Source organism: Microtus ochrogaster, chromosome 4, assembly GCF_000317375.1.
Source record: "Microtus ochrogaster isolate Prairie Vole_2 chromosome 4, MicOch1.0, whole genome shotgun sequence".
Lineage (NCBI taxonomy): Eukaryota > Metazoa > Chordata > Mammalia > Rodentia > Cricetidae > Microtus > Microtus ochrogaster.
The window spans coordinates 62,140,872-62,157,360 of NC_022011.1; the positions used below are offsets into that span (position 1 = coordinate 62,140,872).

Here is a 16,489-nt window from a genome sequence, read left to right on the forward strand (position 1 = left end):
AAGAAAAATAACAGCTATTATTATAGATGATGTTGCAAGCAGTATTTTGAATCATGCCATCCATACCAAATTGTTTCCAAAAAGTAAATCATGAAGTCCCTAATGTTTCATTAAGATCTAACATTCAAGTAGGCAAATGCTGGGCCATGCTGGCTTTTTAATTTTAATTTTTTCCTTTGTGAGAAACAATCTGGTTTCCCAAACATCCCATTATTTCTTTATGGAGTGAGTGTGAAAAATCCAACTTTGTATCATAGCATTTTGGATACCTTATGTATATATGCTTTCTAGCAGGGATCAGGACATGTTCATATCTGTAGTCATTACCATGCAATGTGCTTCAAATAGTGTTGGTCTTAATGTATCTGTAGATTGCTCATCAGAAAACCATACTTACTATCAAAAAATAGGGTATGCCTTTCCAGCGGTGACGACCTCCCTACAAGAACATGCCTTTCGCAAAGGATCTCCTTCATCCCTCTCCAAAGGAGGAAAAGAGGAAACACAAGAAAAAGTGCCTGGTGCAGAGCCCCAATTCCTACTTTATGGATGTGAAGTGCCCAGGATGCTATAGAATCACCATGGTCTTTAGCCATGCACAGACGGTAGTCTTGTGTGTCAGCTGCTCCACTGTCCTCTGTCAGCCTACAGGCGGGAAAGCAAGCCTGACAGAAGGATGCTCCTTCAGGAGGAAGCAGCACTGAAAAGCACCGGATTCTAGATGAGTGGGAACCATCCCAATAAACACATTTTGGATATATATATAAAAAATAGGGTACTGATTTAAACAAAGAATTTTCAACAGAAGAATCTCAAATGACCAAGATACACTTAAAGAATTGTTCAACGTCCTTAACTATCAGGGAAGTGTAAGTCAAAATGACTCTAAAATATCATCTTATACCTGTCGGAATGGCTAAGATAAAAAATGTTAATAACAGCCTGTGTTGGAGAGAATGTGGAGTAAGGGGAACACTTCTTTACTACTGGTGGGAATATAAACTTGTACAGGCACTTTGGAAATCAGTATGGTGGTTTCTCAGGAAATTGGGAATCAATCTACCTCAAGATACAGTGATACCACTCTTGGGCATATCCAAAGGATGTTCAATCATACTACCAGGATACCTGTTCAGCTATGTTCATAGCAGCATTATTCATAATAGCCAGAACTTGGAAAGAACCTAGATGTCCCTCAACTGAAGAATGGGCAGAGAAGGTGTGGCACATCTACCCAATGAAGTATTACTCAGCGGAAGAAAACAATGATATCATGAAATTTGCAGGCAAACTAATGGAACTAGAAAAGCAGCCTGAGTGAGGTAACCCAAACTCAGAAAGACAAACATGGTATATATTCATTCATAAGTGGATATCAGATGTAAAGCAAAGGATAACAAGGCTATATTCCTCAGCCCCCCAGAAGTTAGATGACAAGGAGGATCCTAAGAGGGATGCAAGGATCACCCTGGGAAGGGGAAATGGATGAGAGGTACTGGGTAAACTGGCGGGGCGGGGGGGGTGGGGAAGACAGGTAGAGGGGAGGGAGTGGGGGATGGGAACATGAAAAATCGGGTTGGTCAAGTTGGGGGAAGAACAGAAAGGGAGAACAATAAAAGAGACCATGTTGGGCTTAGGAAAAAACCTGGTGCCAGGAAAACTCTCAGGAATCCATAAGGATGACCCCAGCTAAGACTCCTAGCAATAGTGGAGAGAGTACCCAAACTGACCTTCCCCTATCATCAGATTGGTGACTACCCTAACTGTCATCATAGAGCCTTCATCTAATAACTGTTTGAAGCAGATGCAGAGATCTACAGTCAAGCACTGGGCAGAGCTCCTGGAGTCCGGTTGAAGAGAGGGAGTAGGGATTATATCAGCAAAGGGCTGTCAAGATCATGATGGGGAAATCCATAGAAACAGCTGACCTGAGCTTGTGGGAGCTCACAAACTCTGGACTAACAACTAGGGAGCCTGCACCGGACTGACCTAGGCCCTTTATATCTGGATGACAGTCGTATAGTTTTCTTTTGTGGGGCCTTAGTAGTGGGGCAAAGACTGGTCCCTGATGCATAAGCTGGTTCTTTGGAACATATTCCCTATGGTGGGATGCCTTACCCAGCTTTTATGCAAGGAGGAGCTTGGCCTTCCCTAGCTTGATAGGCCATGCTTTATTGACTCCCATGGGAGGCCTTACCCCTTCTGCACTCCCAATTTCTTATGAGCATCCTTTTCTCATCTATTCAACATTGTACAGATTAAGTAGGGGTAAAAGACATATTGGAGAGCTGAAAATTCTTTTATTATTGCAAAAGCTCAAGTGGACCAGGCAGTGCCTCCCATTTGTAAGTGCCTAATAAATATTTGTTCGGGGAGTCAAGGGATTTCTGAAAAGATTAAACATAAAAAATTCCTTCCTAAGGCTGACCACACTGGTGCTGAAAAGATGCCCCAGTATTCTGCCTAGCAGCTGAGTGGTGACAGCCATAATAATGGCCCTATACTTTGCATCCTGTCCAGTGAGCTTTGCATATTTTGGAGAAGGCCTATGTCTTGCATTTGCCCTGAAGCTCTTAACTCCCTAATTTCAGGATTGTTCAATACTACCATATTTCTTTATGGTACTACTTTTTCAATGATGCTGATAACTACTGAGGTCAACTTCGTCAACTGTAGTACAAAGATGCTGTTTTTAGATGGCTGTCTGGCAAAGTGGACCAGAGGTTAACCACCTCTAGATACCCTCGTGGTCTAAGACACATATCAACCAAAAGTCCATAATGATTTATATTATAATACTATTACAAGGAAATGTGTCAAATGGTTATACTAAATTTCATTTTCAGATATTAATCTTCTCTTTACTTTGTTTACATTTTTCATTTAAGAAAATTAGAACAGCCGGGCGATGGTGGCGCACGCCTTTAATCCCAGCACTCGGGAGGCAGAGGCAGGCGAATCTCTGTGAGTTAGAGACCAGCCTGGTCTACAGAGCTAGTTCCAGGACAGACTCCAAAAAAGCCACAGAGAAACCCTGTCTCAAAAAACCAAAAAAAAAAAAATTAGAACATTATTTCCCACGGTATTTCCCCCAAATTGTAGTCCTCAGAAACTGGGGTTCTACTTTTGTTCAGAAAAATGAAAAAGTGGGCAACATGGGAGAATAATTATGGTGAAATATTGCAAATGCTGCATATGTGATGAATATTGTCCTGGTGAGGGACCTGATAAGTCCATAAAGAAGAAATCAATTTGTTTTGTAGCATTTTCTCAATCTATTGTCCAAGAAATATTTTACTTTGTCAGTGACATTTAGAAATATTTATAAAGGAAAAGAACATTTTGAGAAACACAACCTATTCTAATTTGAGGCTAAGAAGGAAATAAAACAGAATTTATTAAGAAATAAACCTTCAAATTCATACTGCAGCAAACTTTTTAACCTTAACTTTTACCCTATGAACAAACTACAGAGAAGAGGGAGCTAGGTTCTAATAGATGCCAGCATTAAAGTATTAAGAGGCTGGACCTCACTGAGACACACACTAGAACAATCCATAACCTCAAATATTTTGAGCAAGCGTTCAGATAGGGAAGAGGGCCACATTTAATGGGTTGAAACAGGGAACCACCACACAGAAAATGACTTCAAACCAAGAGGGGAAAACCTTAAAGACATGCTGTGAAAAGATCATCCTCTTTCTGCCAGATAACTCCTTCCAGATGCATTTTAGGCATAGCAGAAAGCTAGGTTTTGTTTGAAAATGACTTTAAAGGCTATATTCATATTGCAGGTAAACACACATGTTAATTTATCCCAATTTGATACATCCATGCGAAAGCAAAAGGAAAAGTTAAGTCAAAGCTCAACACACCGATGGAGGGCAGATGTCAACTACTGAGTACCTGTATTAGAAAAAGATGCTCAAACAAGACATGGCTTCATGGGCAAACTGCCATTGAGGGGCACATATGGAGCCTCATAAGTGCAGAGAGATGTCCCCAGTTCTCTTGATTTGGGATTTGACAAGGACACTACCAAGTATTCAGTATAAATCCCTGGACACACACACACACAGACACACAACACACACACACACACACACACACACACACACACCTTATTAACAGGTCAACTATTGACCCTCTGCAGCCTGAGCTGGAAACCATGCTCTTTTCTCATCCTACAGACGCTTATTCTCTCTAGCAAAGAGAAGAAATGAACACAATCAAAGAGAAGATTTTGGCTTGTGTGACAGGTTCTTCGTGTGTCCTGTGGGAACATGGTACATTTTGTCTGTGAAGAATGATCGGAGCTAGAGAGTGACCGAGTCTTCCAGTGAGAGCATTTCACAGGACGGTATTGACTGTGTGACCATGAGCTCAGGGAATGCAGGAAGGTTTCCCAGAGCACCAAAATGCTTCAGCTATATACTTATTCTCTGCAGCAAATTCACTGCAACGAAGACCAGTCACCTAAATACACGATATGAAAACATCTTTATTTCCCAGTTACAAAGAATACCCATGAGGTCCAACCATGTCTTCCCATCAGAGAGCCACTAATCATTCAGCCACATTAACTAAGCTTTTTTACACACCAAGGGACACACAAGGTGCTGTAAGCACAGCAGTTCAGTTATCCCCTAGTGCAAAGCAATGCTATTCCTCTTGTACAGCCTGGGAAATGCCAGGTTCAGAGAAGCTGAAGAGCCTACATAAAATCAATCACACTGGTAGGAAAAAAGTGACGGAGGAGGAGTTAAGCTATATTCTGCATTTCTAGAATCCCTGCTTCTCATCATACTGACAGATACCTACCACACTGTCTCCAGGGGCTATACCTACCACACTGTCTCCAGAGGCTGCATCTGTGGTCAAGGTGAAGACAGAACATGTCTTCCACTGTGAGAGAATAATGGCTGGCAGAATCTACTTATCTACCTCGCAAGTTTCCTGAGGTGGGATGACATTTACTCTGAGGACCAAGCATCTTCAGAACTTACATATTCCCATAACTTACTTGGGTTTATAAGAACGACTCTTGTTCTGCATCTCAAAGGGATATGGCTGAGAAATAATCGGAGTGGGTTCGGATGTCATCTGCTTGGCCTCTGCCTCAACTCTGTATCTGGTAGTGCTTTCTGTTGCATTAATGCATAAGCCTTGCCGTTCCCTTTTCCTGGCTGGCTCCTCTCTGAATGGGGGACCCTTCACCCTGCATGGTGCATTAGTCTAACTAAAGAGGGAGTCCACTGTCTTTCGACAGAGGTTTCAGATCACAGTCCTAGAATATTTCTCCCCTCACTTGCCTTTGACCCAGCAATAGGGGAAATTTTCAAGAGCAGATTTCGAGTTTCACTGTGAACAGGTAAAAGTATCATTTAATCCGTTCTGCTTACTACAGCAGTTTCCAGGCCTCTGGGGGCAGGCCATAGTAACCATGCTTTGCTGATCTGGTTTCCACAAAAATCTATTAAAAGAAAATCCTTTAGAACAGATGTGTTGACAAATCCCTGTCCACAAAGCAGTCAAGCTGTTTAACAAAAGTGTTGGTTCAGTATTTGTTCTCTGTTGGAGCTGTACAGTTTGGGGGCGGGGGGAGGGGGAATGGCACTGGAGGAATGGCAGGGGGAGGGGTGGGAAAAAGTATTAGTTCAGCTGGGTGAGGATGGAAGAGCAGCAACGGGCGTGGGAGGGGCCCAGGGAGGAGAGAAAGAGACAGGGATGTCAAAAGCAATGTTTCAGAGGAAACCAGCCCTAAGCGCCATCACAGGTGGTGTCAGTCCCCACAGGTGTTTCTGGAGGATGCAACCTCAAGTGACCTTCCCCCTCATATGCCCTGCTCCCCGAAATACCCTCTCTCAGGAAAAAAAAAACATGAAAGTATTAAGACTGAAGAAGAACCCCTTCTTTTATGTCTCTCCCCATCCCCCCGAACTCTTCCCCCTCTCTGCTCTTTCTGTCTCTGTCTCTCTCTGACCATCTTCTCTCCTTCAGACTTCTCCAATAATTCCCCCAGTTTTCTCAGCAATGTCAGCTCTTCCCAACCCATCCCTCATCTAGGAGCCCTGAGGATTTTATCTAAAAAGGGCCCTGCACAGTCTTTCTTCTCCTTTCCTTTTGCCCCTCCTCCTGCCTCCATTGCCCTGGTATTCTAAGTAAGCCATTCAAAATGATGGGTGACCCTTGGAGATCAGACTCCACCTATCTTTCCCGTCTCCTGTTTCCATCTTCATGCGGGAAAACTTCCTTAGCCCTAGATGTCCTGTCTCTACAGCATGCATAGAACTCTATATACTCGTCACCCTTGGGAACTTGCGCCAGCTCTTCAGTTCTTCAGCTCAACAGCGAGTGAAATAAGGATGAAGGTGCTTTTGATACAGTTAGTCTAGCTGAAGCATCCCCCAGATATGAAGAGTTGTCCCTCAGTGTCCTCAGGGAATTGACTGCAGGCTCCCTTGAGAATATGAAAATCTGTGGCCACTCAAGTCAGTTATATAAAAGTGGCATAGTGTTTTCATAAACCTTTTCTATCCTCTCCTCTATATTGCTTATAATACTTAATGTTAGACAATGCCAATGCTTCATAACTACTTGTTACACCTTATGTATTGTTTGAAAAGACTATATGTAGTCAGTACAGATATAGTCTTTAAAAATGTTTTCAGTCCACACTTGGTAAACTCCATGGATGTGGAATCAATGGACATTAAGGAACAAATTGTCCCAGCTTCCTAGCCTCTGCGTTCCCACAATCCTTTGTACTCACCCCTTCAGAACCTTTGTCTTTGTCATAATTTTCTTTTCCTTACATGTATGGATGTTCCGTTTGTGTGTGCCTGTGCACCACACTTGTGCAGTGCTTGAAGAGACCAGAACAAGATGTCAGCTCCCTTGGAATTCAAATTACAGACAGGTATGAGCATATGAGTGCTAAAAATTGAACCCGGTCCTCTGGAAGAGCACAGATGTGATATTAGCTGTTGAGGGATCTGTCCAGACCATTGTCACTGTCTTTTAATATCCAGACTTTTTCACCTTTTGTGGAAGGAGTTCTTGGGCTATCCTCAGTCAATTCTCCCAACACAATAGCTATTGGCTCTTGAATGGAAAGAATTATTGGGCTATCCCCAGTCAATTCTCCCCACACAATAGCTATTGGCTCTTGAATGGTAGGAATTATGTATGTCCATACCAATGCTTTCAAAGGTGTAGCAATTATATATAAAGAGTACACACCAGAGCAAGGCAATGGAGTGTAAAATTTCACATCCTGCAGTACTACATTTTTAGTTCTTAAACAATTTGAATTTAATCAATCTGAAGAATTTATCTGGATGGTTAAAATAGTATTTTACCTGCACATTGCCCCCCCCCAAACACAAACACACAAAACAAACAAACAAAATCCCTCTGTGTAGTAGTTAGATTGTTCTCTCTGGTGGAATCCTATCTGCAGTTTAATCACAGCATTTATTGATGTTTCCATAAATGTATCTCTACTGAAGCACGGTTTATTTTCTGGACCACAGCACTCTAATTTCAACCACGCCAAATGATACCCATCATTTTCATACAATTCCTTGACTCCATAGGAGGTCTTGCTTTCTCTTCAATGAGACAAATGAACCATTTTCCATCATTTAAGTGTACAGTAACTGCTGTGGGGGAAGTCTTTTGCTTAAGAGAGAACAATTCATTAATCCTGCAACAAAACTATACTGTACTACTATACTATACTATACTATACTATACTATACTATACTATACTATACTATGCACTGGGGGAGACCTGGTTAAAGACCCTGCCATAGAGGATCATCTTAAGTGTTTAGCTTGTTTTGGTTTGATTTGGGTGTGAGCAGTCAGCAGTCTTGAAGCATTGCTGCTAGTGCCCCATTGTTCCATTTTCTTCCCAGTCTATAAATCTCTTTTCCCCATCTTCCTTATCTTTATGCTTTACGGTCCCTTCTCTTTACCAAACTGAAACATAACATTAACAACCAGAAATGGTTCAAAGTTCCCAGAGTAACACCAAACCTCTTTCTTGTTTCTCTTCCAACTTCTACTGTCCCCTCATCTCAAATGAGGACCCCAAACCCCTCCCTACAAGTGAGAAAGAAGTCCTGCAAGGCTTTTTTTTTAACTTCTCTGAGTAACAACTTCTATTAATGGAAATCACATCTGCACACTCTTTTACATCAGTTTGCCATATCAGATGAGATAATGAATATAAACTATGCTAGCACCAAGAGTGCTGCACAGATCTCATCACCATCATGACATTTACATGCTTTTAAAGTAAGACAAAAATTAAGAAATAAGCTGATGGTACCACCTAGACCAAAATAGCTCACTTGCTCTTGGTTTATAACTATGACTAAATGTATAGTCCCAAAGTCAATCTTACTATTTAAGACTGTATGTGGTAGGGAGGTGGGAGTCGTGAGGGTCATTAAAGATGAAAAGCAAAGTAAATTCAGGGACTGGGTTAGGATTCTCACACGGTCCCTTTGGGAGACATTATGACATTGACATAGGGACAGGAGGAATAATACTAATAATGTATAGGCAGTATTTATTAGACAATCTAGCACGTACCAGGTACTCTTTAACTGCTTCCCATGTTTGAACTCTCTCTCCTCCAAACAACCCTGAGATAGGAACTGTTATGACTTGCCCTTGGTAGCAGGAAAAACTAAGGCACACAGCTGTTTAACTCAGCATCCAGAGCAGCACTCTCTACCACCATACAGGTTGCCTTTCAGAACAGCACTATGCTTAAGCCCCTGGGTCATAGTGTCAATCTGCTTAGGGAGAAGCTGCTGTACCACTACTTTAGATTAACAGGAAAAAATAAATACCAAGCACATGGCAAATACGCCATAGAAATTAAACCACAACGCACTGCTGCAATTTACTCTTCTATGCTTCCCCAAAACAGTGAATAAGAGCTCTTGATTGTCCCAATGCAAAGTAGTTTCTGAAGGCAATATATTTAGAATAAATCACCAAATGGAAGCTCGTAAAGATGCTAGTGAACCAACTGAAATGGGTCATTACATCCACTGGCTCAGGCCCACCCTCCCGGGTTTTGCAGTGGAATGGGACAAGAAACCAGTGCATTCATTTTGCCATGCACTCAGTGTAAAGGTGGCCCTTTGTGAATAGAATTAATTGAATTTCTGTTCCCAAATCAATCCATACAGGGTAAAGCAGACACAGCCTAAGGTCTGTCTCTCTAAACAGATAAGGTGAGCCAGGGAGCAAGGCAATTTTAGATAATTTTAATGTAGTTAGTTCAGCTGAATAATTTAAGCAGAAAAAAAATCCCTGTTTAGCTTTGATGAAGTTTTCTTTTCTTTTTTTTAATGAGATAATTTGGGTGATTGTTTCAGATTTCTATTGCACTTTCTATGTACCTACAAACCTTAAATTTGCAGTTGAGAAACTTGTATGTCTAAGAAGAGCCATGGGCTTAGTTCTCGGAACAGATACAAGGGAGGAGACTGCAGTGATATGTACTGGACCAAGCCCATCCTTAGTGAGCCTACTTCTCTTCAGTCCTCTGCCAGCATGCCCTCTCTACTGCTGCCTATGAGAAATAAAGACACGGTCAATTATTTCATAATAGGATGCGAGTTACCCAGTACACAACGATTCCCTAGAGTGTTTGCCACTGTGTGAAGGCAGAACATAACAGAAAATAATGAATCATGATCAGTAGCATTTCGAATATCCACAGTCGGCCTATATTTTTGAACAGAGAAACTTTCCGACTTCCTCACAAACCCACAGGCATATATAAAAATATAGCAATTAAAAAACAGGAATTTTTTGGAATATTAAAAATCAGAAGAAAAAATCTTTAAAAACAAAAGAATAATAACTATCATTGATAGAAAGTAACCCACTAAATTATCTATCTAACATATCAAAGAGCTAATGAATAGCAAAATGTATTTTTCTGCTAACATTTTTGATGCTTTATTACAGTTTACTGCAACATAAAGTGTCAGATGGCCTGGGAGTATAGATTTATGGTGGAGTGCCTGCCTAGCATACTCTAGGCTCTGGATTCAATGCTCAGTCAGCACAGGAAATAGACAACTGTATATGTCCTCCAAGACCCATGGTGGACATCAGAGACCTCGCTGTACTAAAGCCTATATAATATGGTGGGTTTTCTTATACATATATACCTAGGGATGAAGTTTCATTTGTTAATAATGGACTGCAAATGACAATAATAATAAAATAAAACAGTAACAACTAAATAAAATTTACATAAAAGTGTTTTCCCTCTAAACACAATGTTTAAGATTTTTAGATGGTGCTTAGATAAGGGTAGCCGTGGAAATCAAACTGTGGACAGGGAGATGCAATTGTGTGCTTTCAAGACACCTGTCGGTAAATCCAATGATCTCATAACCATATGTAATTCTTTAGATATAGAAAAGAGAACTGGCTGAACAGCATAGCATGTGTCTGTAATCAAGCACTTGAGAGGTTGAAATAGAAATTTATAGCATTTGGAGCCCAACGTGAACTACATACCGAGGCCATTTCTGGGTGTTAAATAAGCTAATATCTTGAAAAAGTAAAAGAAAGACATAAAGACATTCACATTGATCATCACACAGGGAAGACACAGACTCCTTAAATAATTCATGTTTTCCTAATGTGTCAAAACAAACTGTGACATAGATTCAGGTCATCAAAAGCATAGCATCTATCCAGGTGCGTCCCCAAGAAAAATGCCACCAGAAAAGCTTTTGTAATGTAACATAATTTCCTCTGTTTTTTCAACTAAGAATTACACATTTAGATTAACTTTCTACCCTTTTAGGATCTCACCTTTTAATACATGCTCTGGTGGGACTTTCAAAGTTATATCAGGGCCTCTCTAAAAAAAAGTATTCTGAAAACCTACACTATAGAGACTAACATTGAAGAAGCAGTCAGACAGTGTATGCAGGAACCTGGAGGAGAGTACTGTTGCCAAAGAGGCAGAAAATGCAGGTGTTCTAAAGGTATCACTAGGTTAGTGCATTAAAAGAACGACAAAAACACCAGGTTGGAAGCTAAAAAGTGTAAGCGGAGACTATACTTTTGTTTCCCAGCCACCCAGACCTGAATAATCACAGAAACTGTATTAATTACAACACTGTCTGGATGAGGCTTATGCATATTCCTAGCTAGCTCTTACATCTTACATTAACCCATTTCTATTATTTTATATTTTACCATGAGGCTCATGGTTTTTTTTACCTTATATCTTGCTTCTTGGATGGCTGCATGGCATGTCCCTGACTCCACCTTCTTTCCTCCTCTATCTCTGCTTGGATTTCCTGCCTTGATATAGTCTGCTCTGCCATAGGCCGAAGTGGCTTCTTTATTAAACAATGGTAATAAAACATATTCACAGAATACTGAGGGGAATCCCACATCAAAAGAGGGGCAAATGGAGACATGAAGAGATGATTCAAATCACCCAGACCATGAGAAGGGTTTGACACATACGTTTTAACTGATATGTAACATGATCTGAGCTTTGTCTTAGTATAGAGGTTTGTTGTTATCTTTTTCTTATTTATTAAAAATAGCTTTTATGTAGTCCAGGATGTCCCATAATGGATAAACTTCTGATCCTCCTTCCTCAGCCTTCCAAGTGCTGCTATCACAAGTATGAATTTCCACAGCCCATAAAAAATATGCTGAATGCTGTGTGAAAAATAAACCACAAGTAAAGAAGACTAGGAATCGGAAGCAGTTCTTATCATCTCAGTATGTAATGACTTCAGCTGGATTAATCTGGTATGGGAAACTGCTACCTGCTGTGGAGGGTTAGGAGGATTGTTTATAATTAGGACTGGTTATCTCAGAGGCAACCTACGGCAGAGCATGGAAGGCTTATTGCTGCACTGGCTATTCGGGGTGAGGAAAGAGAGACAGCGGTACACTGGTGTTTTAGCTTGACCAACTGGTTTCAGATAGTAGATCTCATCAGAGAACTGGTGAAAATTTGGAGAACAAGAAGGAAGTTCCAAGGGTTTCACCTGAGAATTGTTGAGTTTGACATGTCACTGAACGCAGCCTGGGGAAAAGCTGGCATCTTGGAAGACTTCACCTCTTAGATGTGATTCATTAGATTACAAGCAGAAAATAAGATGGATGGATCTTTAAAGCAAGAGACAGAGAAAGAGCAACATACTAGTTGCAGATAAATCCAGAGATTAGCAGTGTAAAAAAAAAAAAAAGACGTACAATTCATGAATGGTTAAACAGAAATGAATGCTGGGAAAGAAAGGTATCCAACCTACCCCATAATGAGAGAAGTAAGATTTAAACTTCACCATGATTCCTCTGTTCATCCCTCAAATTAACAAAGACCAAAATCATTCATAGTGTTCTATGGTGGTGAGAATATTGGGAAATAGTCTCAGACAGAAAGGTGAAGTGGTACTTGAAGCAATATATTGCCTTTGGATGGTGACTTGGTAGTATAAAAATCCCAAATGTAAATATATCCTTTGACATACTGCTTACAGATATAGATACAATAATAAAGTAGAAAGATGCAGAATTGCCATTGATTAGGATATACATTGCAGAATTACAGTCAATAGTAATAGGCTGCAAACAGCATGAATATCTTCAGGAACTGATTAAATAAATTATGAGTCATTTCAAACATGAAATCCACTTAATTATTAACAAGAATGAGACATTCTACAGGAATCATATAGAAGGCTCCAGAAGATACTTAGGTAAGAAAAAAAGCCAAGTTTATATTAGCATATTAGTGTATCACCTCTCTCATAGATAAGAAAGAAAGCATATAGTACACCTATCTTGTATATGCCTAGAATATCTGCAAAAAAGATGTGCCATGGCCTACTCCTTCTGAGTATTCTGGAGTATCCCTGAGAGCATAAGAAGACTACCACTGGGCATGGAAACTCTGAGGGGGAATCGTTCATTCTATGCCCTTCTATCGCGTTAATAATTTAGAGCACGTGTATGTATTATCTGTTCAAGAGTAGTTTCTCAAAGGGCAGAAAGCAAGGCTGCTAGCAATCAACCATTTGTGTTTGTTTGTTTTTAACAATTTTTGTATACTTAATTCCACTGGTGACCAAAAACCACTAAAAGGCAGAAAACGTTGAATTTGGAGAAGGGGGTGGTGGTTCTGAGTCCTTTAACACGCACACCAATTAGATTCTGACAGTTTCTCCGGGTCATTGTTCCAGTACAAATGACTTCAGTTATCCCTAGAACACCTTGATGCCTCTGTTACTTTTTTTTTTTTCAAGGTGGTTTGTGAGAGAAGATGGCAGTGAGGTAAGAGCAGCTTCAGAAGGAATCCACTGGAGTTGTCCAGTAGAAAACAAAGAATATGTGGTACTGATCAAGAATACAGAGCTCTAGTCTGGGCGGAAGATGGATTTAGTTCTACTTGTGGACCAGCTGTTTCTTATCATCTCAATCAAGGAGACTCACAAAACTTCCGAAAGGCCGCTTCATGAATAAGAGAAATAAAGCTGCACTAGCCCTGCCTACTGGCCAACATTCTCTCTAGGATCAATGAGTGTCTTTTCATTGGTAAGCAATAAGACCGTTTAGATAAGATCATTAGGTCTAAAAAGTATTACCTAACCAAAAACTCCTTTAAAACCCCATTACTTATCTTCGTTTTAACAGCAGTGCAATAATGTAAAAATACGTAATGTTTTTAATGAGAATCATGATACCCTCATTTCCTAGAGATAGCCATGATTAACTAATGTTAATTGGCTATAGGGGGCCGGGACATAGTTCAGCTGGCAGCATAGCATGTTTACCTAGCACACAAAAGACCCCAGGTTTGATCTGCATCACAGTGTAAACTAGAAATGGTCTATATATTTGTAATCCCAACAGAAATTAGAAGGTCCAGAAGTCCAGGTTCAACTACAGCTGCAGAGGAGTTTGTGGCCAGAATGGGCTACACAAACCCTGCCTCTGAAAAACAAAGCAAACAAGGGGGAAAAAAAAGTACTGCTTGTATTTTTAAATCTTTCTGACATTTCTCTTTTTAAGCCTATTTTATGATAATCGTTTGTATTTGAAATTATAATATAATGAATGTCACCATTTACTTTTCTTCCCTTTCCTCCCTCCAAACCTACCCATGCATATCCCCTTTGTTCTCTCTATTCTATGGCCTCTTGTCCAATTGTTATTACACATATGCACATACACACATTTCTAAATACATAAAATACAACATGCTCAATCTATATAATTTTACCTGCATCTATATAGTCTTACTATTTGATGTTAGATAACCAAGGATGCTCTTGCCCAAAGAAGATCATCTGCTATAATTAACAACGCAGTTAATATTCTTAAGCACATTTGCAAGTTGACCCCTCCTGATGATTCTCAATCCAAAAGTGAAATGCTAGAACACTGTTCTGCTCATCCAGCCTCAAAACACATTTGACTTACAATAGGAAAAAAAAATCAAGAGTAACAATGAAAAAAAATCAAATACGTAAAAGTTATTTTCTATAGCATGAATAAAACCCAAATAAATGAGCAGATAGGGACAACAAGCTTGGGTATCAGTTAAATGTTACATTTTTGAATTGGGTACAGAATGTAGCAGTGAATTTTATGTTGCTAAGAAAGTCTCATCTCACTGAAAGTTAGTGAAACTGTTTATATAGATGCAGAATAAGAAAGGCAAAACTCTCCCTGCTGCTAACTTTTTGACCAAGGTAATTAAAAATCACCTGATTTAGTCCTGAATACGTAATAGTAAATCACATAGTCCCACTTGAAAGAGAAATGTTTAAGATGTTATTAATATTCTTTCTAATCAAATTAATCTTTGTTTGCATAAGCAGATCCATCTCTGGGGCAGGCCAAAGAACAGACTTTGTACATAAATCATGCAATACACCTCTGTGTGCAATGTGAATTTACAATTTGTTGAAATGTAGCATGCAGCAGGAATAAAGATACATCTTTGGTGGCTGAAAAGATAGCTCAGTTGACAAAGTGATTGTCGTGAAAGCATGGGAACCTAAACTTGGATCACCAGCAACAACATTAAAAGCCTGGTGTGGTGGAACATATATGTCGGTAATCCCACACAGGAAGGCAGAAACAGGAGAAACCCAGAGGTTTGTTCTGAGTTCTAGGTTCAGTGAGAGAGTCTGTCTCAAAAGAATAAATAGTGATAACAATAGTAATTAATAATAATAATAATGTGGAGAATAATAAAAGAAAACACCTAGCCTTGAACTCTTCCTCATGTATATGTGTGCATACACAGACACATGCACAGATAGATATAAAACATCACTTTGTGATATACAAAAAACCACAACCAATCAAAATTCAAAGTTGTGGTGCTCAGTCCCAGTCGATACATCTGCAAAACACTTCAGCACCTAAGACTCAGAGAACGTTGTGGAAAGGGGGACAAAAAAAATTATAAAAGCTAGAGAATTAGGGAATTTGTTGTGAGATTGTGTCTCCTAGTAATATCAGAAGCTACACCCAAAAAGTCTCATGAACATGATTACCCAAAGTGAACTGAATAGGGCTGACACCAGTAGACAAGCCAAAGAGTACTGGGTAAAGCCCATGGAGTCTCAACTTTACACAAAGAACTACAGGTAACTGAGGAAAACTAGGAACAGGAGAGGTGGCCTTTCCCAGGAAAGAATACACCAGCTCATTGTCCATTGTAAAGTAATCAACCGTGAAAACATGCATGCAAGTAACATTATATGAAAAAGAACAGGTTATATTTATGAATATACAATGTATATACATAAATGCATACAAAAAAGTGAAGAAAGAGGCCATGGATTTGAAGTAGAGTGGGGAGAGTATATGGGATGGTTTGAAGAAAGGAACAAGAGGGGAGAGATGTTGTTGCTATGGGACAATGCTCTTGTATGTTGTAAAAAGTCGTACTAGTTTAATAAAATGCTAATAGACCAGTAGCCAGATAGAAAGTATCTGGTAGGTGGAACAACCAGACAATGAGAATTCTGGGAAGAGGAAAGACAGTCAGTCACCAGGCAGGCACAGAGAAAACAAGATAGAATGTTGCACTGAGAAAAACATGTGCTAAACATAAATAAGAATTCGGGATTAGTTTAAGTTGTAAGAGCTAGTTAATAATAAGCCTGAGCTAATAGGCCAAACACTTTATAATTAATATAAGTTTCTGTGTGTTTCTTTGGGACTGAACAGCTGCGGGACCATGTGGGACAGAAACTTCCATCTACATGTTGTAATTAAATTATAATCTCAATTTTTTTTTTTAAAAAAAGATACTTGTCCTTGTTCTAATTGAAACCACTATACTTGCAGTTAAACAACTTGGAAAACAGCCAAATTCGGTCATATGAAAAGGAGTATTTTTATCTTATTGGTTGTATTAGCCTGCTTAGATGTCATTACAAAATACATCTGATCAAAT

At 39.7% G+C, this 16,489-nt stretch overlaps 1 protein-coding gene across 1 annotated transcript; it reads left to right on the top strand.

Annotated features, from left to right (window-relative positions):
• Window positions 1-449: 449 nt before the first annotated feature.
• Window positions 450-756, top strand: LOC106143752 (40S ribosomal protein S27-like). Its single transcript, XM_013345846.1, has one exon. The coding sequence runs from the start codon at window positions 450-452 to the stop codon at window positions 702-704; it is 255 nt and encodes an 84-aa protein (XP_013201300.1). The 3' UTR covers window positions 705-756.
• The last annotated feature ends 15,733 nt before the right edge of the window (window positions 757-16,489 follow it).

Coding starts and splice junctions, on each gene's coding strand:
- LOC106143752 (XM_013345846.1), top strand. CDS start 450: ATGCCTTTCGCAAAGGATCTCCTTCATCCCTCTCCAAAGGAGGAAAAG.